Source organism: Symphodus melops (assembly GCF_947650265.1).
Source record: "Symphodus melops genome assembly, chromosome: 1".
Taxonomy (NCBI): Eukaryota; Metazoa; Chordata; class Actinopteri; order Labriformes; family Labridae; genus Symphodus; species Symphodus melops.
This window is the reverse complement of record NC_136691.1, coordinates 23,867,657-23,892,350: the sequence shown is the minus strand read 5'-3', so window position 1 is coordinate 23,892,350 and position 24,694 is coordinate 23,867,657. Positions and strand designations below refer to the sequence as shown.

Below are 24,694 nucleotides of genomic sequence, written 5' to 3'. Positions count from 1 at the left end.
GGGGGTGTTCCCTGGTTACAGGTCAGTTTTAGCTGCCTGTAAAGAGGCCTTATGATCCATTACTCCGTGTTTAAGGTTCTTTGGATGCTAAAAATGAAGGCAGCTCTAGTCTGAGAGACGGAGAGCGTCAGAGGCCTCCTTCTTTCATGTCTGCAAACTCTGATGTAAACATGCACATCATCATTATCTGAAAACCCAGAAAAGATGTTGTAGCTCTTAATCTGATCGTCTCCGTCACACTAATGACACAAAGCTTCCCTTTCAGGCTGCAGCGCCTCCTGCAGGGCCTCTGCTTAGTTCAGCTTTCATAAGACAACAGTGAAATGAGAAAAAGCCCAGAGGTAAATTATCTTTGCTTCGACCAATAAACACGTCTCCTGTCCTTTAAGACTGCTACCGCTCTGATTGTTGATCCAAAACAAGGTGGAAGCCCATCTGCTGGCCACGTTTATTTGAAGCCAGACAGGAATAATTGTGTTTATTTCTGTGCTTATTATTATATATGTGAGTCTGCGGCAGGCGGGACGATTCTTTACTGTTGGAGGAGCGGGTAATAAAACAAGCAGCGAGACAACGAGAGCTGAGACTGAGCCGTTCTAATGCTGGAAGTTTATTGAAGGTGGCAGCCAAGAAAACCAAACCGAGGAAATGTGAACGTTATAATCAGAGAGCAAATCAGTCGGCAGCGCCCGGTGACGACCACTCAGCTGCCACACGGTCAGTCGACAAGTTTGTCATCTGTTCACTGTGATGCTCACAAAGTCAGTCTGTTCACATGGGACATTCAGACCTCAGTATCAGATCAGGAGGACTTTTATTTTGAAGGTGTAGTATGTGGATATCTGAATGTATTGATAATGGACTAAACCCATGTTTAGACTCTTTGTTGAGCACATCAGCTCAACTCTTTCCAACAGTCATCAAAGAGAAACACGTCATTTTGAAGTTAGAACTGGCGTGTCTTTGTGGCCGTGTCTTTGTCTTATCGTTGCCATGGAAACACTGCTATACAAGGAAGCGTGAGCTGCTGCTGAACGCTGCCGGACTGTTGCTGCTGTGTGGTCTGTCAACATGTTCTCTCCCTCAGGTCGGGTTCACCAGCTCGACTGTACGGTTAACTGGGAGCTGCTTTTCATCAGGGTGGGGTTGAGTAGCAGAGAGAATCACTCCCATGATTCCAATGAGCCTTGACGTCATCTTTTGTTATTGTTTTTTGATTGAGAGCCCCCTGGTGGTGATATTTATATACTGTGTGGTTAATCACGTCCATCATCTTTTATTTTTCTATTAAAAGGTTTTTGTTTGAGTAAAATAAATATTTGTATCCATAACATTTCTCCAAGCTTCTTGTTTTATTTGAGGAAAATGAAAAAGAGTTATGATTTCAAAAAGGTGACATGTTTTGCAGACTTCTAATGGAAAGAGATGTCGTCCATACTGAAGGCGAGGTCATTTTAGAGACTGCAGGAAATCAAAGTCTGGGCAGTTATTTGAAGTTTTATGTCACATATGAAGAGTTGGCAGTCCATCCCTTTGAGCCTGTTCATTCATACGGACAGATGAACTGAACGCCTGAGCCCGTGGTCACAGCTGTGGTTGAGTGGAGCAATCATCACAGCGGTTATTGATTTCATCCGTGGATCAAATTAAAAGCTGAAGGAAATCAGGCTGTGATGTTGAGGAGGCAAACGTGATCTCGCTCCATTCCTCCAGCCACAGAAGAACTCTCAAACATGGAGGCAGAGAGGATTGTGGGTAGGGTAGTGTGAGTAAGACTCACGTGTTGCAGACTGGAACTAAAGGAATATGTTTTCTTTGTTATCTGTTTTTTTATGTTCTTGTATTGTCACACAAACATGGTGCGTTGGACTCCATGTGTCCATTCTCTCTTGTACGTGAGAGCTCAAAGAGCTCAACAGTAGCTAAGATGTTGTGTCCCTGGATTGGGGTCTGCATCTCTATACTGGCTCCATCCACTCACCTGATGATCCTGGATCTTGCGGCCCACCACGCGGAAGGCGTTGTTGCCCGTGTGGTGGTAGATGTGGACTCTGCTGAAGCCCGTGGAACCACCCGCTGGGACCCACTTCTTATTGGCATCGTCATACACCATGACAGCAGCTCGCGCCTGGCAGATACTCTGTTCACTGCAGGAAAACAAACGAGAGAAAAGAAGGAAACTCATGAGCCATCAGGAAAAACTCAACTGAGTCCTGTCTGTGTCTGTTGAAAGTGTCTGAAAACTTCAAGTCTTACATAGACAGACAGAGATGTCCTCACATCTCTGTCTGCACATGTAAGACTTGATCAGTGTAACACTAAACGCCACAATATGGAAACAAGCTGACGGTAGGATATCTCTCTCTTGTTCATTTCTAGAATACAACATTTGTAATGTTTTGCATTTATTACTCGAGGGATGTGTTGGGTCTGGATGGACTGACCGTCCAATCAGAATGCAGCCTTTGTGAAGTGCTGGTCTACAGAGTGCTATTAAGAGTGCACAAACAGGGAGTTCATATATTTAATTCAGACACGTTCAGCCCTGGAGCACCAAACTAATAAAAGCTGCTACGTGGGCAGGGCCAGTGCTTTATTTTGGATCTGACACTTAATAACTATACTGAGACTTGGCCTTGTAATCTGAACCTGGACACTTCAGTGTGTGCCTTGTGTTTAAATGGACAACAGCAATTTAGAAGTGCAATCCCAAGATCTTGGTGGACTCACAAAAGACCCATTACAGGTACAATTACAGCCTGTGCCTGCTAGTCCCTTTCAACAGTGTGTCCCTCATGTTGCCGTAGACTGTTCTTAAAAAATAAAATAGCAGATACTTCTTCTCCCCTTATTTCTACGTCTCCTCACAAAGCGAGTGTTTGAGTGTGTGCTTTCTGAGCCCTCCTGCCAGCAGGGGCTGCTGTCTTGTGTTGGCCCTTCAGACTGTGTGGTTGTCTCCCTGCAGGTCGCTGGTGGGGGGTGTTCCACCACACGTGGGCGGACCTGATCGGTCTTTTAAAGTGAGCTTTGAGGTCACATCTCATCCCCTGTAAATAAAATAAATAATTCTCAGAGCTCTTCAACATGTGTGTGAAGTGTGTTGTTGTAAATCCTGTATTTGATCATGTCTATAAACCCCTCTATTTCAGCCCTGCTCAGAACAGGCTGTTTCTGTGTCTGTAGCTTTAAATATGTAAATGAGCTGTGTCTGACCACGCCCCCTCTCTGAAAGGGCTCGGGTGTACTCTGTGCTTTCTCGCTGTCCTATTGTTTACGGAGAGAAGTCAGACTCAGAGGGCAGAACAAACACCTAGCTGTGGGAGAGTCATCGGTTCACAAACGTTTGCGTCGTGGAGTTCAGAGATCCACACTTGGGAGTGTCACCCACCTGGGGGAGGGGCTACTGGCCATTGTGATGTCATGTAGGGAAAACAGCCTGTTTGAGCACACATTTTCTGATAAGTGGAGCATTCTTATGTTGTGGTTCACTTTGTTAGTTTAGTTTCACACCTCACTCTCTGAATTCAATGGTTTCTTTAGTAATATACTTTTGTACTTGTTTTTGCCAGGCCTCCAGAGCAGCTTCATGTCAGGTGATCCATCTGACCTCGCCCTTCACCGCCTCCATCTAATCAGTTCACCGAGTCCAAGCGGACATTAGTGCCATATCTAAAGACACTCAGAGATACTACCTGGAGGTAGTCTTTACTCCGATCATGCACCCCAGGAGAAACAAGGGAGTAAAAACATGGAGCTCATGGTTTCTGGTCCCAGTAAACTCCATTTCCCATTATGCAATATCATTTTATATAAGACCATTGCTGCCTGTCTGGTTATTTCAAACATCAGTCAAACTCATGTCAAGTCATGCTATAGCTTACATAAGACCGCCTCCAAAGACACAACAGTCGCACATCGCATGACTGCAACTTCTAACAGCAGAAAACAACAACAAGGCAAAACAGATGAGTTTCTGTTTGTCACCCCGACTCTGACAAGCAGAGAGTGAGAGGGCGCCAGACTAGCAGAGGGAGGGGTCTCTGACAAGCAGAGAGTCCATGGAGAAAGTGAAAGGCATAAGTAGCTTGAAGGGATGAAAAGAGAGAGAGAGTGAAAATGGGTTGAAAAGAGCCGCTGTGGGATCAGATCCTGATCCACAGAGACGTCCAGGGTTTTAAAAGGAGCATGTTTGAACGTCAGGTACGAGTCAAACAAAAGGGTCCACACTGTCAGTACCCAAGCTGCTCTGAGCTTGAGATGGCTTTCTGTAATAACACAACACCTCTTTGCAGCAGCTGATCTCTACATGCTGCATTAATAACACGCAGAAACCCCCGGTGATGAAGAAGCTGAGGCTGAAGCGTTAAATCCTGCAGCTGCAGTTCCTCCAGTGTCCACTAGAGGCTGGCTGCAGAAGCACAAGAGGTCACATACACACCCATTCAAAAAAAAGCCTGTTTTTACACAAAGACAGGGAGACAGAAAGGCTGCAGAGTTTGATGAAGAGCCAGTCTTTGTTTATCTATTTTTACTTCTTTATTTTATGTTTATTCAAAGAGAAGAGACTGGACTGCACTCAAAGACGTTTCCACTGAGTGGTTCAGTTCATTTCGTTTCCATGGACTGAAGCCGAGAAAGATTCCCATATAACCCAACTGTACCGTCCTACTTTTTTGGACCTTTCTGTTTGGGGTGCCAAGAATATCGATCCAACCTTAAAAGCCTAAAAGCTTAAAAACCTGTGTTTCAGCCTTCTCTGAAACAAAGCGCCACATGCCATCTCCTTTGTTGAATTCATTAGCGGGTTAGCGAGTTAACTGTTAGCGATTAGCTACAACGACGTCACGCTATTACGTAGCTGACGCGGCAATTGGCATCCAGCTTACCAAATAAGTCCCAGTTGGCTGTGGAAACACAAACAGGACCGCTGTGTGAAAACGGTGCTAAAGAGACTTCTGTGCATCAGGTCGACTGTCTCGATGGTACACAGTGATTCAGACAGGAGGTTTTTAAACAGTCACATTCGAGTGGTGAAAACTAATAATTGTGTGGCTGTGTGTTTTGTGGATTGCGGTCATTTTAGGACTCATTAGAGTCCCAAACTTTACCACAGTGTGTGTGTGCTCCTCATCGAATGACTGTACAGCACACATGCACATTTCCTGAGCGGACATATTTGTGTGCTGACTGTACTGCTGTTTGCACGTGTGGACACTGATTATAAGCGTGTGTGTGTGTGTGTGTGTGTGTGTGTGTGTGTGTGTGTGTGTGTGTGTGTGTGTGTGTGTGTGTGTGTGTGTGCGCGTGTGTTTGCTCCACTTGTTTATACGCGCTGGGAGCAGGAAGCCAGAGGAATCTGCTCCCGAGTGTTTGAGAAGAAGAAAATGTGGCGACAAAGAGAAGAAAATAAAACAACATGAGACAGGAAGAGGGAAGAAAAAGCCCTGAAAACATATCTGTGGAGCCCACAGTGAAGCAGACGTGACTCAGCTGCAGACTCTTCCTCACCGACTTTGACATTGGTGCTTTTCTCTCTTGAGCCGGTCGCTGGAAACATTACAGCGGAATCAGAGCGTACAATTAGGTTTCATTGACATTAATGGCGGCATCATTACGCTCCTCAGTGAGATGACTGCATGTCCTCTTTGTCTTCAGAGACGTGATGTCACAGGCATCCACAGTAAAGAGTGGGTTTCCGCCTGCTGAGTGCTTTCCGGGTGTAATCTAGTCCAATCCATCTCTACAGAGGCGCAGTGATGTTTCATGTTCCACACGTCTGAGTGACATTATGAAAGGTCAAAAGGGTCAGCGACACACAAAGGCACATTTCAACATTCAGACACTCTGAGAAACGAAAACACACACACACACACACACACACACACACACACACACACACACACACACACACACACACACACACACACACACACACACACACACACACACACACACACACACACACACACACACACACACACACACACACACTCTCTTCATTAATGTTAATGAGGCTCTGAGTGAAGAATAGTCCTGACTTCAAAGAGGATTAGCACAGCTCCCGGGGCCGCGCTGATGTGATGTCACATCCTGCCGGGGTAGGGGGAGATGTTCCAGACGATGTGAGGAAGAGGCCTTTACTTGCGTCGTATGGCGCCACTAAACATTCTAATCACCTGTGAATTATTCTTCCCGTCAAGTCGTTTTGATTTTGATTCGATTGGCTCACTTCATCACCACAACGGCTGCTAACTCCGAATACTTTCTCTGCTGATACACCAAAGTTACATAAGCAGCTTTAAAAATAGAAAGCACCAAACGGGGAAACTGAAATCTCCCTCATCGTGCGTGCCACCAACAGTTGACTTACCCAGCGGACAAATGCCGAGTTCATATTTGTCATGGCAGCGTCACTGCTCTGTCTGAGTCAACTGAACATGAGAGCAGAGTCACTGACGCTGTTCAAGCCATGGTGGAATATCGTTCAATAACATCTTCGTTGTTTGTAGAACGATGGAGGGTGTTCACGCCGCGACAAAAACACGAGTGAAGGAAGAGCAGCTGGCTGCATGGCTGACGCCTCCGAGTCAGCGTTCATTTTAGAGCTGCAGCTATCGAATATTTTAGTAATCGAGTATTCTATCGAATATCCCGGCGATTAATCGAGTAATCGAATAAATCATACTTTTGCTTAATTAAGGTTTAACTCGTCTTGGGTCGTCCCTACAAACCTGCTTCTTTGCAGTTACCATGGTAACGCCTGCTTGTTACAACCAACCACCTCTGCTCCACAGCTGCTGACAGTATATTACTGACAGTCACCCAAATAAACTTTTGATTCACTGGTCAAGGTGGCAGGTAGATGAAAAATACAGGCCAAACATGTTTTAATGGCTGAAATAGCAAATAGTGTTTTGTGTAGCCTACACATCTGTTACAGTACATTTAACTGAGAAAGCATTATGTTCTGTTGAATCAATCACAGAATCAATCATTATGTCAGATAAGGAAATTGAGAAACGTTAAATATATATTTGCTGAATTATTATTCCACAAACAAGTTCTGTCTTGATTTAGCTTTGAAGACATTAGACATTTCATATAATCAGCCTTTATATTATTAAAAGTGTATCTCTGTCTGCTCCTGCAGCGCGTGCATTCAGCGCGCTCACAGACTACAGAGACCACAGACGCGTCTATGACAGAGACTGTGAGGACGTTGCTATCGTTACGTTAGCTGAGACTACAGAGACCAGAGACGCGTCTATGGCAGAGACTGTGAGGACGTTGCTATCGTTATGTTAGCTTCAAACACGGAGAGAGTGAACGGAGAAAAGCCGACGGTTTGACCGGATCACGTGTTCCCGACTCGGTCGTATGGATCACAAAAGTTAAAAGGGGCGCGCGTGTGCGCGCGTGTGCGTGTTGAAGTGTCTGTGTAAGAGAGAGGAGCAGGTAGCTGCAGCTACATTAAACATGTTTTATATTCATACCAAAGTTTTGATGACGCAAAAAAAAAACAAAAAAAAACTTAACGAAGCCTCGAGGCAGCGAAAATTCCTCGATGAATTTTTGTAATCGAGTTATTCGAGTTATTCGAGGAATCGTTTCAGCCCTAGTTCATTTCCTCGCTCACTTGGAGCTGCCAAAAGACAGATGTGACCCGAAAGAAGAAAATCTGCAGAATATGTCAGAAAGAGGAAGACTTTCAAGACAGCTCGACAAATTGTCTGTCTGTCTGTCTGTCTGTCTGTCTGTCTGTCTGTCTGTCTGTCTCTCTCTCTGGGGTCTGAACTCTGCAGAAGCCTGCTGGCTTTCTCCCTCTTTGTGACAGTTGAAGATAAATTGATCGTACTTGAGTCTCAACTACAACGAGTGAGGAATTCAAGCAGTCTAAATTTAGCAGACAATAAAAAAATCTTTAAATCTTTTCTTCATTTAAACATTTCTTCTCAATTAAGGCGACTGCTCTTTCCTCTGTTTCACTTAACTAACAAACTAAGAAGAGAGGAACAAAGTCTTCAAATGAACTCAGTCTCTCCAGTCTGACCTCTTCAGCCAGCGTCCCGTGACAGTAGACGGACACTCGGTCAGCTTCGTCTCACAATGGACGAGGGTGATCAATCCTGAGAGCTGGAGCGGCGTGCGAGATGAAACTACACTCAACAAAAATATAAACGCAACACTTTTGTTTTTGCTCCCATTTGTCATGAGATGGACTCAAAGATCTAAAATTCATTCCAGATACACAATATTACCATTTCTCTCAAACATTGTTCATAAATCTGTCTAAATGTGTGATAGTGAGCACTTTTGCTTTGCTGAGACAATCCATCCCACCTCACAGGTGTGCCACATCAAGATGCTCATCAGACACCATGATTAGTGCATAGGTGTACCTTAGACTGTCCACAATAAAAGGCCACCCTGAAATGTGCAGTTTTTGCTTTATTGAGGGTCTGGGGACTCAGAACCAGTCAGTATCTGGTGTGACCACCATTTGCCTCATGCAGTGCAACACATCTTCTTCGCATAGAGTTTATCAGATTGTCAATTGTGGCCTGTGGAATGTTGGTCCACTCCTCTTCAATGGCTGTGCGAAGTTGCTGGATATTAGTGGGAACTGGTACGCGCTGTCGTATACGCCGGTCAAGCACATCCCAAACATGCTCAATGGGTGACATGTCCGGTGAGTATGCTGGCCATGCAAGAACTGGGACATTTTCAGCTTCCAAGAATTGTGTACAGATCCTTGCAACATGGGGCCGTGCATTATCTTGCTGAAACATGAGGTGATGTTCATGGATGTATGGCACAACAATGGGCCTCAGGATCTCATCACGGTATCTCTGTGCATTCAAAATGCCATCAATAAAATGCACCTGTGTTCTTCGTCCATAACAGATGCCTGCCCATACCATAACCCCACCACCACCATGGGCCACTCGATCCACAACATTGACATCAGCAAAGCGCTCACCCACACGACGCCACACACGCTGTCTGCCATCTGCCCTGAACAATGTAAACCGAGATTCATCCGTGAAGAGAACACCTCTCCAACGTGCCAGACGCCATCGAATGTGAGCATTTGCCCACTCAAGTCTGTTACGGCGACGATCTGGAGTCAGGTTAAGACCCCGATGAGGACGACGAGCATGCAGTTGAGCTTCCCTGAGACGGTTTCTGACAGTTTGTGCAGAAATTCTTTGGTTATGCAAACCAATTGTTTCAGCAGCTGTCTGAGTAGCTGGTCTCAGACGATCTTGGAGGTGAACCTGCTGGATGTGGAGGTCCTGGGCTGGTGTGGTTACACGTGGTCTGCGGTTGTGAGGCCGGTTGGATGTACTGCCATATTCTCTGAAACGCCTTTGGAGACGGCTTATGGTGGAGAAATGAACATTCAATGCCCGAGCAACAGATCTGGTTGACATTCCTGCTGTCAGCATGCCAATTGCACGCTCCCTCAATGCTTGCGCCATCTGTGGCATTTTGCTGTGAGACAAAACTGCACATTTCAGAGTGGCCTTTTATTGTGGGCAGTATAAGGTACACCTGTGCACTAATCATGGTGTCTGATGAGCATCTTGATGTGGCACACCTGTGAGGTGGGATGGATTGTCTCAGCAAAGCAAAAGTGCTCACTATCACACATTTAGACAGATTTATGAACAATGTTTGAGAGAAATGGTAATATTGTGTATCTGGAATGAATTTTAGATCTTTGAGTCCATCTCATGACAAATGGGAGCAAAAACAAAAGTGTTGCGTTTATATTTTTGTTGAGTATATATTTAAAGGTTCAACGAGGCCGGAGGAATCATGCTTAAAAAGTCAGGAGAGGGACAGAGAGATGAGCTGTTTGTTCAGGAAGGAACGTCACAGCTCATCTGCATCCTCTTCGACTGACTCTGTCTGGAACCATGTCTTTAATATTTACCTCACATCCTCTTATTTTACTTCCTCGTCCAGCTGTCCCGCCTCCTCTCATTCCCTCTCTTTAATCACTTGTGGCTTGGTGAGTACGCAGAGAGCTTCCAGCCCATATGGAAGTGTTCAGGGCGGGCAGGAAGAACAGCAGAGGCCTCACAGACCGGAGAAAGTCCCCCGTTTGACTGCTGCCTGAGGGTCTTGTATTCCAAAGTGGCCTCATGAGATCAGGGGGATCAGGGCTGTTCAGTTCAGTTCAGTGTTACAGTAACCTCTGAGACTTCAGACAACTGACGGGTTCATTTTTTACAAACTTATTATAATCCATCCAGTCATTAGAATAAATCTAGAAAAGATGAAAAGGACCAGTCCAAGGTGAAGGCCTTCACAATAAACATTGTGAGACTTTTATTTTGAAGTTTCGTCCTGTCTTAAGCTGCCAGTACTTTGCTTTGTTTGAATTCAACCGTGCTTTTATTTTGAAATCCAGTAAGGAACCTTCTGGTTAGGACAAAAAGTTAAAACAGAAACAGGAAGTGATTAACGATGACAAACAGCTCCAAGGAATGGTACCAAAGGTCAACATGTGATGTCATCAGGTCGACGGTACCAAATGTCAACATGTGATGTCATCAGGTGAATGGTACCAAATGTCAACATGGGATGTCATCAGGTGGACGGTACCAAAGGTCAACATGAGATGTCATCAGGTGGAGACACCGAGGACCACTATCTATGGGGAGACTGAAGGGACAAAATAAGAGGAGATGAATCTTGATTTAAAAGATGGATAGCTTCATTTCAGTTACCTGACATCCTTACTATAAACACGAACCCATTAAGTGTATCATGAGTCATTAGAAAAGACCCTCCACTCACAAGTATGAGTCATCAACTCCAGCAGAGAGAGAGAGAGAGAGAGAGAGAGAGAGAGAGAGAGAGAGAGAGATCACTGTGTGACATGAAAGCAGTAAAAACACCTGAGGTGTGATAAAGGAGCCAACGCCACCAGTGGATACATATAACCCAGAAGAGCCCAGCATCATGATGACTGTGTGTGTGTGTGCCAGCTCAGTGAACAGCTCTCAGCAGCAGAGTGGTGGCGACTCTCAGCTTTGTTGGTGTGAACAAAGGTCAGCGTGTGGATCGTACTCATGTCAGTGGTTTGGCTTGCAGTGTTTTATCAGCCACAGTCTCACAGGGATTTCACGACGCCCACTCTCACACTGTGACAACCCTACTGCGACTGATTCTCAATGAGGAGCCGGAGAAAGAGCGCCTCATCAGAGACGGTCCAATGAGTGACAAGCACTCATGCTCAGGTAGGAAATGTAAACTCAACGTGCGACTCCTGTCCATCATTTCAAATCCTGTGAGGAGGTCGACGTCGTTTTAAACTGCAGCATATGAGAAGTGATAGAGAACACTTACAGGTGTTCATCTTTACTAAACAGGTGCATCAAACACATAACAGAAGCACTTTGCACTGAGGATCAATATCGCTCTCTGATCTGCAGACAGACAGAGTTTGTGTCTGACAGAGAATGACAATGACGTCAGGATCACGACTCTCTGGAGAGTCGTGATGTTTGTTGCAATCCATACAGCGCCCTCTGCTGGTGACGGAGAACTGCTAAGTGTAATACAATGGAACTCAAATGAAATGCTGTTTGAATATCTGTGATGGGATTAAGCCATACAGATCTGCTGATATCAGCTGACAGTTAATCAGATCTCTATTGATCTGTCAATGAAGCAGTCCAGGAATCAACATTTCTTTACATACCAAAGACGACACCCTGGATTAGTATATATGAGCCATACTGTTTAGCCTCTGTATGAAGATATCATTCTTGTATTTGGATCAACTTGAGGTGAAGTGTCTTGCCTCAGGACACATCGGACTTGTGGCTGCATGAGCTGGGGATTGAACCTCTGACCTCCCTGTGGAGAGACGTCAGACTCTACCCACTGAGGCACAGCCGCTCCAAAATCAGAGAACAGGAACTTCTACATCCTCCTCCTACACTGCAGGAACTGTCACGTGGAAGTTTGTTTTTAATATTTCCAGAGAAAAGAAGGAACAGCTCTCAGACGATGTGACTAACAGCATTCAACACCACTTTAAACTACAGTAATGGCACTTTGTTGTTCTGCAATTATTTCCTGTTCACCGAACACGGGTCATTATGGTGTAAAACATTATTGCTGAGTAATTACCTGGCCCATCAACGGGCCTATTCAAGCACTCGGCTTGTTTAAGTGGCAGTCGAGCCCGATGCACAGAATCCTCTCCGATTCAATTAAACCTCGAGCGGCTCGCTCACACGAACCATCCACAGGTGACTCCCCCTCTCATCGCCTTTTCATGACTCTTCCCTTATTCAGCACCGTGGTAACCCAGCATTGTGGGACCAAGCTCCTGCAGAGTAGGCTAAGAAACCCCAACAAATCATTCAGTACCAGTCTGGAAATGTAGCATGTTAGCATGTTGGTACACACGCGCACACACACTGCCGTTTCAAATCGTGATATTGACACCCTGTGAGCATTTGGCTGTCAATCCGAGTGTTGCAGAAGCCTAATTGGGGGAGTAAGTGATCCCCTCTGTACCGCCCTCATTACGAGGAACAGACGCTTTGGTTGAAGTGGTTTCAGCGGATCCAGCGGGGGAGCGCCGTGCGTGCCGGTCCATGTTTCTGTGTGAAACTCCCGCTGTGTTTCTGCGACGTCGAAACATGATGTGAATTCACTGACTGGAACACCAATACCACGCCACCAACATGAATGTACAAAGAGGTGATGACGGCGGTCTAATGAGGCCACAGTCATACACTGCAGGGTGTTTCAGGGTTCAGCGTGCAGCGCGGCGTGTATACGGGGAGCCTGGCTCGTTTTACAAGAGGCGAACCACGCCCCCTTCTCACGCCGGGACAGGGAAGGCATTGACAGCAGAGCAGGTCTGGTCTCCGACCAAGCAGCGCTCTGCTTTCACTCGTCAACTGATCACCATGGAAACCAACAAGTGAAGCTTTGAGAGGCACGACTGGAACGACTTGTTTGAGTCTGAACAGTGGACTGAGGCCAAATGTTCTTCAACGTTCATAAAGTACCTGTGAAGATCTGTTCAATGTCCAGCTCCTCACACATGAACGGGAGGATTGTCCCTCATGGGGAATCGTAGAACGTTAATCTGCTGTTTGTCACATGAGGTCATCAGAACTGGACCACTTAGAGAGGCTGACATGTTGCTATGTCAAAGTGTTGTTTCTATCTCCTGCTGTTTTCACATTGGTCTGTGTTTGATATATGGAGAGCTCAGCCACACTATAAACAAATATTTCATTTAGAGACACTGGACATGGAATCACACAGTGTGCAGTTCAACATTTGAATGAAAAGAAGCGTTAGCTCCTCTGTGTGGCCTCCAGCCGTGTTTCCTGCACGACCACAAGCATAACACACGGTGACCACCAGCCAAACACCTGGAGGGTCCGTCAGCTGGTCCCTTCATTTCACACAGACAAGTCCCCGCCTTGTGTTCAGTCACTACTGTTAGTTCTCGTCTATTCAGAGGATAGAAAAGAGATTCTGCGGGTAAAGAGGAAGTCAGAGGTCACATACAGACCATCATCCCTTCAGCTAACAAGCTCAGGGATACTGACAAGGACCATCTCTTTTTTAATTCTAAGTTATTTGAAAGGGACCATGTGCAACCAAAACAAACATCATTTGATGCACTGCACCAGAGTTAGTTCATAACATCAGTCCTTTGGCAGGAAACAGAACAACATCAAACATCACTCAGAAAGTTACACTATGCACATGAAATGTCTCTTGCACACAAACTGCATCAATAATTAAGCTCCGCCTCCGTACTGCATGTATGTTGCGGCAGTATGATACAGGAGTTAGTAGTGCAGCTAGCTGTAGCCTCAGTTAGCCCTCAGGGTGACAGGCACACGGGTTACTCACACAGAAAGACGCCTCACTTTCGCACCAGAGAAGGTCGGTACTTTGAGGTTAGAACGCAGAAATGTTTACAGACCGATGCAGAGCTGGCTAAACACTGAAGCTACAGTGTCCACCTCATGGCAATGACAGCAGGGAGGAGGGGCAGAGACAGCTCTCTGTAATGTTTGAAGCTGGATCGCAGTACCCAATTTATACTCTAGGTGTCAGAGTGACCTATTACTCCTTTAAGTTTGAAAACATCACCTTTACATTGGTGTTGTGCATGTGTGAAGGAGCGACTAATGCTACTTTAATCTGTTACAGAAGGACTCTGTGCTTCACTACAGGAGAACACGAGGCTCTGCCGTACTCTTTGACTGAAGCTCCATTTTTATGTTACCATCTTAAAACTTGTTGTCTTCAATAAAACTTCACGTGTTTAACATCAAGAGAAACAGATTGATGAAGCCTCGTTGCTTCCCTGATGAAGACTGAGCAGCCATGAAGATGGAGGTTGATGAAGAAATGCAGGAGCAGAACCTACTAGTGTGACAGCAGGTACGTACCGGTGGATTTCCATTTTGGAGTCCAGGACACATCTCTGACTGAGGATGAAGTTGGAGACTTTGGACTGTGGACCAGAGGACTGGATCTGCATGGCTCCACGCAGCTTGCTAGTTGCCTCTCCTTCCCTTCCAGCTCTACTCCCCCCCTCCCCCTCCTCGCCAGCCTCCCCCTCCCTCAGCTATCTCAGGGTCTCCTCGCCTTCTCTCTCCAAGCTCTGTAGCCAAGGGAATCTCTCTGGTTTCTCTCGCCTCACGATCAAACAGCTTTCTTCATCCCTCAAAGCCCTCAAACCCCCCCCCCCCCCCCCCCCCCCACCTCCCACCTCCTCCCTCAAAGCCCCCGCGTCAGGGTGATTCCTTCCTTATTCATACGTGTGATGTCAGCGAGTCAGCCAGCGAAGAAAAAATGAGCAAACCAGCACGGAACCATCCAGACAGTCAGCCAGCTGTGTTTCTCCCATGGCAGCAGCACCAGCCAGCAAACACACACTCAGTTCAGTGCTGGCTCTTTTGCCGCCGTGGCGACAGCAGGGGTATCCAGGCAACAGGCTCCTGCTCCTACACAGCCTGCTCTTGCGCTCTCTGGGCTCCGTGAGTCGGGGAGCTGTTGGGGGGATATCACTGTGCTGGTGTGGAAGCTCAGCCCAGAAGGGTTCACGTCGAGGTGTGGGGGGGATCCTTCTCTCCGCTCGCTCCCTCTGCTACGTCTCCATACCTTTCGTCTCTCACTTGGTCTCCCCCCTTTCATTATCTGCCTGTGGCTCCCTCCTCTTCCTCCCTCCCAGCTTCTCGCTCTGCTTTTATCACTGCGTCTCTCTCCCTGCCTCACGCCCACCACACTCGCCCCGCTCCAAAACAAAGACGCCACACAGAGTCCTCACAGTTAGAGATGTTTGGTGGCAATCGCTTCAGGCAGCGTGTGTGAACGTGGTGAATCTGAGGCGTCACATGGGAGGCCTGAGGAATCCTACATCCAGAGCAAACTGTGAAACACAGCGTGGAGTCATGGTCCTGTGAGGAGGAGGCTGGTCATCGCTCCTCTCATGTGGGAGTCTGACATGTATTTTTAAAGATGGCTCGCGGTGCACATTTCATCTGTGACTGTTTTCTTCCTCTTTTTAAAACTCCTCCATTCAAAGTGTTGAACAGTTTGATTTGAGGAAGAGGAGAACTCGTCAGCTGATTCAGGAGCAACTTAGTGAACACGCGTCTCTTCCACTGTTTGAATTCAGCCTGTGATTCACCTCAAGGCTACAAACTCATTCAAGTGATGATGTGATTAAACAAATGTTCAAATGAAAGGACAGCAGCCGGCACAACAGACATGAAATCAGCCCTGGGAGGGCGGCAAATTGATATTAGCATGTGAGAGAGAGAGAGAGAGAGAGAGCTGCGAGGAACAGATGTACAGGACTCTTGAGGTCAGAACAACGAGGGCTCGAGGACAGATGTGTAATTGTTCATCACAATAACACGCTGGCGCTTTAAGCCAACACAACAAATCCTCTTCTGACACGTTCACGCGCGCGCACACGCGCGCGCACACACACACACACACACACACACACACACACACACACACACACACACACACACACACACACACACACACACACACACACACACACACACACACACACACACACACACACACACACACACACACACACACACACACACACACACACACACACACACACACACACACACACACACACACACTTCCTGTCACCGCTTCAAACAACAGCCAAGTGCAGAGAGCACAGGATTCAGAAACAAATGTTTCTCAATGATTACATTCAATTACCGGAGTGTTCCTGAACTGGAGCGGCTCGGCTAATGGACTGAACCATCACGAGGACTTTTATTAAGGCAGGCGGCGGCGTGTGTACGCCAACTGGAAACGAGCTGTGACGGAGGAAAGGTCTGCGAGGAGAGCCGTTTGTCACACTTCTGCTAAACAGCCGGTCAAACGCTGTCTAAACACGGCACACGCATCGAGAGCTATTACAATCAATTAGAGAGAGAGAGAGAGAGAGAGAGAGAGAGAGAGAGAGAGAGAGAGAGAGAGAGAGGGACGAGGGCGGAGGGAGAAAATGAGAGAGAGCAGCGTGAGACACCTGTAATCAGCTCCTTCCTTTTTTAGCAGCACAGACGATGCGAGGGAGGAAGGAGGGGAGGAAGGAGGGGACGAGGACTAACAGAAGGAGCTCGCTTCATGATGGCTGTTGTAAACACACAGGTGGTGGATTTATCTGCCAAACATTTAAAGGTGGCTCTCTCCTTGTCATCACAGTCACAGCTGAAGTTGGAAAGTTGACCCAGATCGTACAGACTGTACTCTAAAGAGGGGCAACAACAGTATGTCAAAGCCTCCACTTGTCCTTCTTTAAGCTCTGTTTATGTATTAAACCTGATCACCATGTGTTCCCTGTCATCCTTCCATACTGATGAAGGTATCCAGCCTCAACGTTGATAGAGACGGGAGCAGAGAAGAAGGGTCTGTCTGTCCCCTGCCCCCGAGGACTGAGTGCATTTCAGGGTCCGTGTGTGCCAGAGGCTGCAGCCACAAACACAGCGAGGTATTTGTGACGCTGCTGAAGAGATGTGAGAAGACACTTTCAATAATCCACAGCTCAAGAGCAGCTGCTGTGTCTTTAGACAAAGTGAAGCCAGCAGACACGGAGCAAAGAGGACGCAGGTACAAGACATGACCTGTAGGAGGCTGAGGACAGCGCTCAGAGCGGCCGACACGCAGCCTGATGTTGAATCTTCAAAAAGTCTTCAGTCGAATGTTGCACTTATTCTCTTCATTCTGACTTCGATTGACTTTTGTGTTTCAGTCAGTCTTCTGTTTCTGTTTTAACCAATCTAAAAACAGACCTAAACATGTCTTTTTGTCACAATGTTTTGTATCCACACTGAATGTGTGGGGGAAACCACTGGCCAGTGATTTAGGCAGAAATGGGAAAACAGGGGGTGCAAAAAAAAATACAGGGGGTGCAAATTTTTTTCAGTGTCACTCACGCCGGCGCAGCATGGTGGAGCGGAGGTTATGTGCTCCCTAACACACTGGTTTTGAAGAAAACTGAATAAGTCTCTAAATGGTGCATTCTGTTCAATAAGATGCATTGTTACACATTTTAGTTTTCCCAAGCTTCATAATGTTGATTTACTGTACAGCCCCTACCCTGACACACCCCTTCATCATTTGACTGCAACTCACTTGGTTCATGTTGTCTAACCCCTTTGTTGGCCCACTACTTCTATCTGCACTTTCTTTAAAAAACAAACAACAAACAAATAAATTCATAATATTACATGTGTCATCCAGTAATAATAGATCCCTAGACCTTGATAAGTCAATCATCTGTCAGCATTTTCGAATGTGGCGCTGACCCGAAAAAGTCACTGCAGTCCGTTGATTGGTTGAAAGAATCCTCACTTCTTGTTACGTCAGTAAACAAAACTCCGCCGTGTTTAAACCGTTGACTGTAATACACAGCTGATTGTTTACGTGTGTATTTCTCCTCGCTGCACACAGCCTTCTCTGAGACAAAGCTGGATGAGTTCTTGTAATAAAGAGTCACATGACAGTGACAGAGGAGATAAACTGCTGGATGTCTTCTTCGTTGGTTTTGTTTATGTAGCGTTTTTCTCCTTTGTTGAATTTATTAGTTAGCGGTTAGCTGTCAGCGGTTAGCTGCTATCATATGACGCTATTTACATAGCGGCTATCGTCATCCGGCTGACACGCCGTCTACCAAATAGGACACGGGTGGCTGTAGAAACGTAAACGGGATCGGGTTTAAGCTTTTCAGTACCGGTATTCGGCAAACATTCTTTGCCAGAATTAGAATGTAGCCTAATCAGATATTTAGCACCGTATAGAAACCCGTGTAGTAAGCACGTCTATTAAATGTAGATATTTGCACGGCCTAGGTCAAGCCGTGCAATCATTTCAAGGCCGTGTTTTTTTAAAATAGGCCGTGCAAAAAGCGGTTTCGCGGCAGGCTACCTAAATCTATGCCACTGGCATACGATGAGCCTTCATGTATTTGTCTATGAAGTGGCTCTGATTGGCCGATAAGGTCACTTCTCTGAGCGAGTTAATGTGCTCTCAGTCCGTGCTGAAGGTGAGCTCAGAGAACATTATTAAAAAGGGGCAGCAGAGCTTCAGATCAGCCGTGTGGGGACAGCTCAGTTGAATGACGAGGAAGAGAAAACAAAACAAGATGTTCAGTGGACTTCTGTCTGTGTCCACATTCAATCCGTCACTCATCCCCACAGGTTCCCACCGAGCGCTTCACTTCAGTTCGCACGCATTTCTGTGGAGTTTCCAAAGCCGAGAAAGATCCACAAATAACCCACCTGTACCCTCCTTCTTTTTGGGACCTTTCTGTTGGGGGGCCGACAATATTCATCCGACCCAAAAGGTGGAGCTAAACACTGCAGTCCGCTGATTGGTCGTCACTTCCCGTGTTTAAACCATTGACTGTAAACACACAGCTGATTGTTTATGTCTGTTTGTTTCTCCTCGCGGCACACAGCCTTCTCTGAAACAAAGCTCCTTTGTTGAATTTAATAGCGGGTTAGCTGTTAGCAATGAGCTGCTATGATGTGACGCTATTGCATGGCTGACGCGGCTATCAGCATACGGCTGACACGCCACCTACCAAACAGGGCAGGGTGGCTGTGGAAACAGGAACGAGATCAGGCTTTACTGAACCAGACTGTACTGATCCTTACCGGGCCGCTGTGTGGAAACGGGGCTTTAAAGTGACGCTATGTTAGCGTCTCGATCCGGTAGAGGATTATTACGTCTCTAACGTGAAGGCAGGACATTCAGCAGTTTGTTTCAGTCCTGATTGTAAGGACCAGTGCTGAACATGGAGCTCTCACACACAGGAACACAAAGTCATCAGAAAACATCTGGATCAAACGCACAGGAGAGGAAGAAGAACACTCGCAAATATTACAATGTTTAATTACAGATGTTCTCCCTCTCTGTCATTTCCTGTTACAGCGGCGTGTCTCTAAGCGAGGCCTTCACCGTCAGCCCTCCTCTTTAATTAAACTCAACAAACAGCCTCCTCTTCTTAACGTGTGTGTGTGTGTGGGGGGGGGGGGGGGGGGGGGGGAGGAAAAGAGTTGACATCATCAGACAAGTCAGCAGTCCTTTTTGCCTCAGCAGTCAACAAAAACACACTCCAGCTGACTCAAAGGAGATGAAGAGAGCAGAGGGCGTCCCCCAGCAGGACTACAAAGAAGGCTTCTTCTCCTCTGACTCGAAGCTAGCACAGAACTTGTGTGAAGCTAACTGGGATACTGGACTACACTGGGACCGAGCGCAGCACAGACAGAGGGGTCAAAACCTGCTAGCTTAGCAACATTTAGGCTACATGACCTGATATGACGCTGACCTGAAGAAGTGTGAGAGACAATATTTACAATAAACGCATCACAGTGTTTGAGACTCCACTCTGAAAGACAGATTTCAGGTCATATTTAACCCACGGATACGACAGGATAGGATACATCACCATACAGTATGGTGTGCTGTTTGTTTACAACAGAAACAAGATATTCTCCTTTATTACAGGCTTACAGGAGTTCTGTGTTTGCTTGTGTTGTGTGGAAACATGCATCGATATCGTGTGAGTTGATTTCGTATCGTCTTCAAATGTTGAGAACCTGGGCCGCTGGTTGAGCTCATTTCGAGGCGCTCAATGTCCAGAGGCTCGAGTCTCTGTCTCTCTCTAGGGACTGATATAAATACAGAATATATAATGATGGCATTAAACAGACCTAACTTAAAGTGCAACCACAAACACAGTGGGTCACAGGCTGAGGTCAGCTGTGGTGTCTCTCTGAGCAGACAGAGAAGCAGTGTTCGGTCTAATGTAACAAGAAAAACAACAGGTATGTCTCCGGGTCACAGCGCTCCTTATAAGGCAGAAGAAGACAGGTGTGGGTGTGTCTCTGAACCAGCGCCAGTGTCGTGCTAACAATGGCGTGTGAGAGAAAACTTCCTTCCCGCACACAGAGAGCTTCCTATTACTGATGAGAAAGCAGAACAAAGCAGAAAGCAGCTTTTGTCCTTCACAAGTCCCAGGGGAAGCTTCCAGGTACACTGACTGCTCACAGATCACTTTACACACCTGAGCGGAACAGTGTGCACCGTGCAGCAGACGTCAACATGCTCGCCTCCTCTACACTACCTCTCTTCATCTGCTGCTCGACCCTGAAACCACGGAGAGAATTGATTGGCTTCACACTCTGGTGATAAAGAAGTGAAATGCGGCCTCGACTCTTGCTGTCGTCTCAAACACTTGTGCAGCGCGGGGTTTCTTCTTTTATCTGGTGTGTGTGAGCAATTCATTTGGCATGGCGGCGTTCTCCTTGGCCATAAAACCACAAGAGAGTTCACCTGCCAACAGTGACATCATGACAGCCAGCGTCATGTGTCAGAGTCAGTGTTACAGTATCTTACAAACACTGACAAAATATGCAACAAAAAGACACGTGAGACTCTGTCAGCTGTGAGACCAACAAAAAAATACAGATGATCCTAATGACTTATTTCCACATCAATGGTCAAATAGTCTCCTCTTCTTCAACCAGTCTAAATCAGTGTCCTCGCTCCTCTTCATCATGTGTGTGAAGTGTGTTGTTGTGAATCCACTCTGATCCTGTATTTGATCATGTCTATAAACCGCTCTATTTCAGCCCTGCTCAGAACAGGCTGTTTCTGTGTCTGTAGCTTTAAATATGTAAATGAGCTGTGTCTGACCACGCCCCCTCTCTGGAAGGACTCGGGAGTACTCGATGCTTTCTCCATGTCCTATTGTTTACAGTGCGAAGGCAGACTCAGAGGGCAGAACAAACACCTAGCTGTGGGAGTGTCACCCACCTGGGGGAGGGGCTACTGCCCTTTGTGATGTCATTAAGGGAAAATCTCCAAACGCCTGTTTAAGCACATATTTTCTGAAAAGTAGAGCTGGAAAAAGATGAAGAGGATGGACTTTTCTCATCTTTGGGGGGTTTGTAGACAGACTAGAGACATATTAGTATTAGAGGAACATGGTAAAGTGTAGTTTGTAGAAAAAAGGAAGCTGGAATTCAGACTAGTGTATGAGAGTATAGTTAAGAAAACCCCCAGCACAATGTGATGAAGGTCAGAACGACCCCTCCCCTGCCCCTCTGATCTCCGGACAACAGCGAGGAAAGTGAACACTGTTCTGGAAACATTTGGAGCACACACACACACACACGTCAGGTCTCTTTCGAAAGCGAGCTCGCTGCAGTTTGAGGAAGTGTTCATATCCTTCCAAAAGATCATTTAAACATGCGTACTGCTGTTGAAATAAGACCGGCCTTCATCTCGACCACACTCTGTTGAGAGCTAGAACTGCTCTTCCTTCGGTCGGGATGTGACTTATTGATTGACACTGACACTTTAGGGAAAATAACTACTACTATATAAACTATACTCAACCAGAGAAGGTTTAAGCAAAATCTACACCTGATCACGACAAGCTTCCACAGAACAAAGACAGCTGACACGACACATCGAGCTGAGACCATCTCTGTCTCTCTGTGTGGGACAGGAACATAACTCTGCGTTGCTGTCATTTGACCTGCACCACTTCTGTTGTCTGTCTGTACAATGATGTCATTGTTGCTGGGTTAACTCGGCCCCCTGGTGACTCCATCAACAACAACAGGTGACAGACAAATGCTCTGTGGATTCTAAGTAGGAACCAAACAACTGAAGACCTTTAATAATCATTCATTCACATCATTCAAAAACACCAAAGTTACCTGTTAATTGTGTCGGCTGGATTTGGTGAATTAGGTGAACACGTCTGAAGCGCCTGCTCGTCTGATGAACAAAACCTAAGCTTTAATGATATTTAGCTGGCACTTGCATGTGAAAGTCAAACTAGAAGTAACAACACAGTGCATGGACGCTGCTAACATCACGAGAGGAGAGAAGAAGTTCAAAGAAAAGTTTCCGCGTTGCTTCCCACATTAATGGATGTTAAAAACTAAAACTAAAAAGAAATCACAGATAAACTCACAACTAAGGTGGCACAAAATGAGCAGGGACATAAATTGGCAGAAGAGCGGATATCAACTGTGGGAGACTCCGTTAAGTTATTCCAAACTAAAGTGGCTGAAATGGAAACGCAGCTGAAAACAGTCAATGACAGGTCGATACCTGGAAAGTCGAAGTCGTCGGGATAATCTCAAAATCCTGAACTTGAAAGAAGGAATTGAACGGACTGACCCGAAAATATTCCTCGAATCTGTGCTCCTGAAACTATTGGGCCTCCAGACTGAGAAGAGCAGGCTGAAGATTGATCATGCTCACCGCGTCGGACAGACCACGAGTGAGGATCATAAAACTCCACAATTCCAGCGACAAAGTCAAGATCACGCGTGCTGTGAAAGCCAAGGGGACACTGATGCTAGAGAATAACAAGCTGTCATCTGTCAAGATCTATCCCCAGCTGTCTGGGAACAACGTCAGGGTTTCAACCATATGTGCGAGCCGTTGATTAAAAATAATATGAGATTTAACATGAAATTCCCCACAATTCTGTGCCTGCCACAATTCTATCATCTGCCTGGAGGCACGCTTTTCTTTCTCCCCCCATGGGGCAGATTTTTGGATTATTTCCCATTCATCGAGCCAAACTGAAGGGGGACTTCTTTACTGGAATTTGGTAAATAACTTTTCTCTTCTGCATCTAAATACAAGAAGCATGACTAAACATCACGTTGAGCTTGCCTCCCTTCTCTCAAACACTGAATGCTGCTTCTACCAAATATGTTAAAAAATCAAATATAGAGAATAAAACTAAATACAACGTCTACAAGAGTACACTGACACACATAATCAGAAAATGTAAATGTAATCACTATTCTGAACTTCTAAAAACCTAAAAGGGAGACTCAAAGGAATCATGGAAAGTGTCCTGAAGAGTGGCCATAAAGACAAATACTGATCTTGCAAATGAATTGAATAATTATTTTGTATCAATGAAGAGTTCAAACTCAGCTGGAGAGGACGAGATTAGCAGCAAAATATTCAAAAGTATTGGCAAAGAAATGATTGGACCCTTTGCACGCTGTACTGATCTCTCACTGCTTACAGGAACTGTTCCCACAATGACAACACTTCCCACAATAATCCCAGTCTTCAAATCTGGTGATAAAAATTACAAACTATCGCCCCATATCTATCCTACCCACACTTTCAAAAATACTGGAAAGAGTGGTTTACAACAGACTTAATAATTATCTCAATAAACGGAACATTCTCAGCCCCTCCCAGTATGGCGATCCTTGATCTTATCAAAAAGATCAATGACGCCATTGAAAAGGGGGAATAAGGTATTGGCGTATTCCTAGATCTTTCCAAGGCTTTCGACACCATCGGCTTCACAATACTACTGCACTGTCTGTTATTTCAGCCGTTAAAACATGTTTGGTCTGTATGTTTCATCTACCTGCCACCTTGACCAGTGAATCCAAAGGTCAGTTTGGGACCCTGTCAGTAATATGGTGAATGTCAGCAGCTGTAGAGCACAGGTGGTTGGTTGTTACAAGCAGGTGTTACCATGGTAACTGCAAAGACCACAAGCAGGTTTGTAGGGACGACCCGAGACGAGTTAAACCTTAATGAAGCAAAAGTATGATTGACTCGATTAATCAATCAATCGATGGGGATTTTCGATAGAATACTCGATTAGTAAAATATTCGATAGCTGCAGCTCTACTCAGCTGTGTCTCTGTTTAGCTTAATAATGAACGGACACATTTGATTGTGCTCGCTCTCATGTTGAGATGGGATGGTAAAAGGACTTGAGCTCGTATAGTGCTGTTCTCATGTTCGAGCCCATCAGTGGGTGAACTCATCCAGTCAGACACATTTATACCGACAAAGACATGTTGCTGCAGGAGCTGGGGATCGAACCCCCGACAGACTCTCCCACTGAGCCACAGCTGCCCCTTTAAGATACACATTTATACATCTTTACAAGTATCAAGTGTCTTATGAGAAGAGAGCTGCTCCCTTATGGACGAGGAGCAGACGCGATGAGGAAGAATTAACCTGGAGCATTTCAATATGTAACAACGAGGAGAAGGCACAGCTTTGTAGTAGTGATCACAATGGTAGCAGTGCAGATGCTGAAGATAAAGGCAGTGGGGGACCAGCACACACTGCCAGAGGA

General features: G+C 46.0%; 1 protein-coding gene across 4 annotated transcripts in view; it reads right to left on the bottom strand.

Annotated features, from left to right (window-relative positions):
* The window catches only part of enah (ENAH actin regulator), a 124,954-nt gene that overhangs the window by 70,877 nt on the left and 29,383 nt on the right, over positions 1 to 24,694 (bottom strand). Inside the window, exons 1-2 of one of the 4 annotated variants that reach the window (XM_079339331.1) lie at positions 14,451 to 15,494; positions 1,982 to 2,147 (exon numbers count right to left, since the gene is read on the bottom strand). In XM_079339331.1, the coding sequence (XP_079195457.1) occupies positions 1,982 to 2,147; positions 14,451 to 14,542 (258 nt within the window). In that variant the 5' untranslated portion in view covers positions 14,543 to 15,494. Of the gene's footprint in view, positions 1 to 1,981; positions 2,148 to 14,450; positions 15,495 to 24,694 lie in introns of those variants that run through there. The other 3 variants (XM_079339333.1, XM_079339334.1, XM_079339332.1) reach the window with 3 other exon arrangements.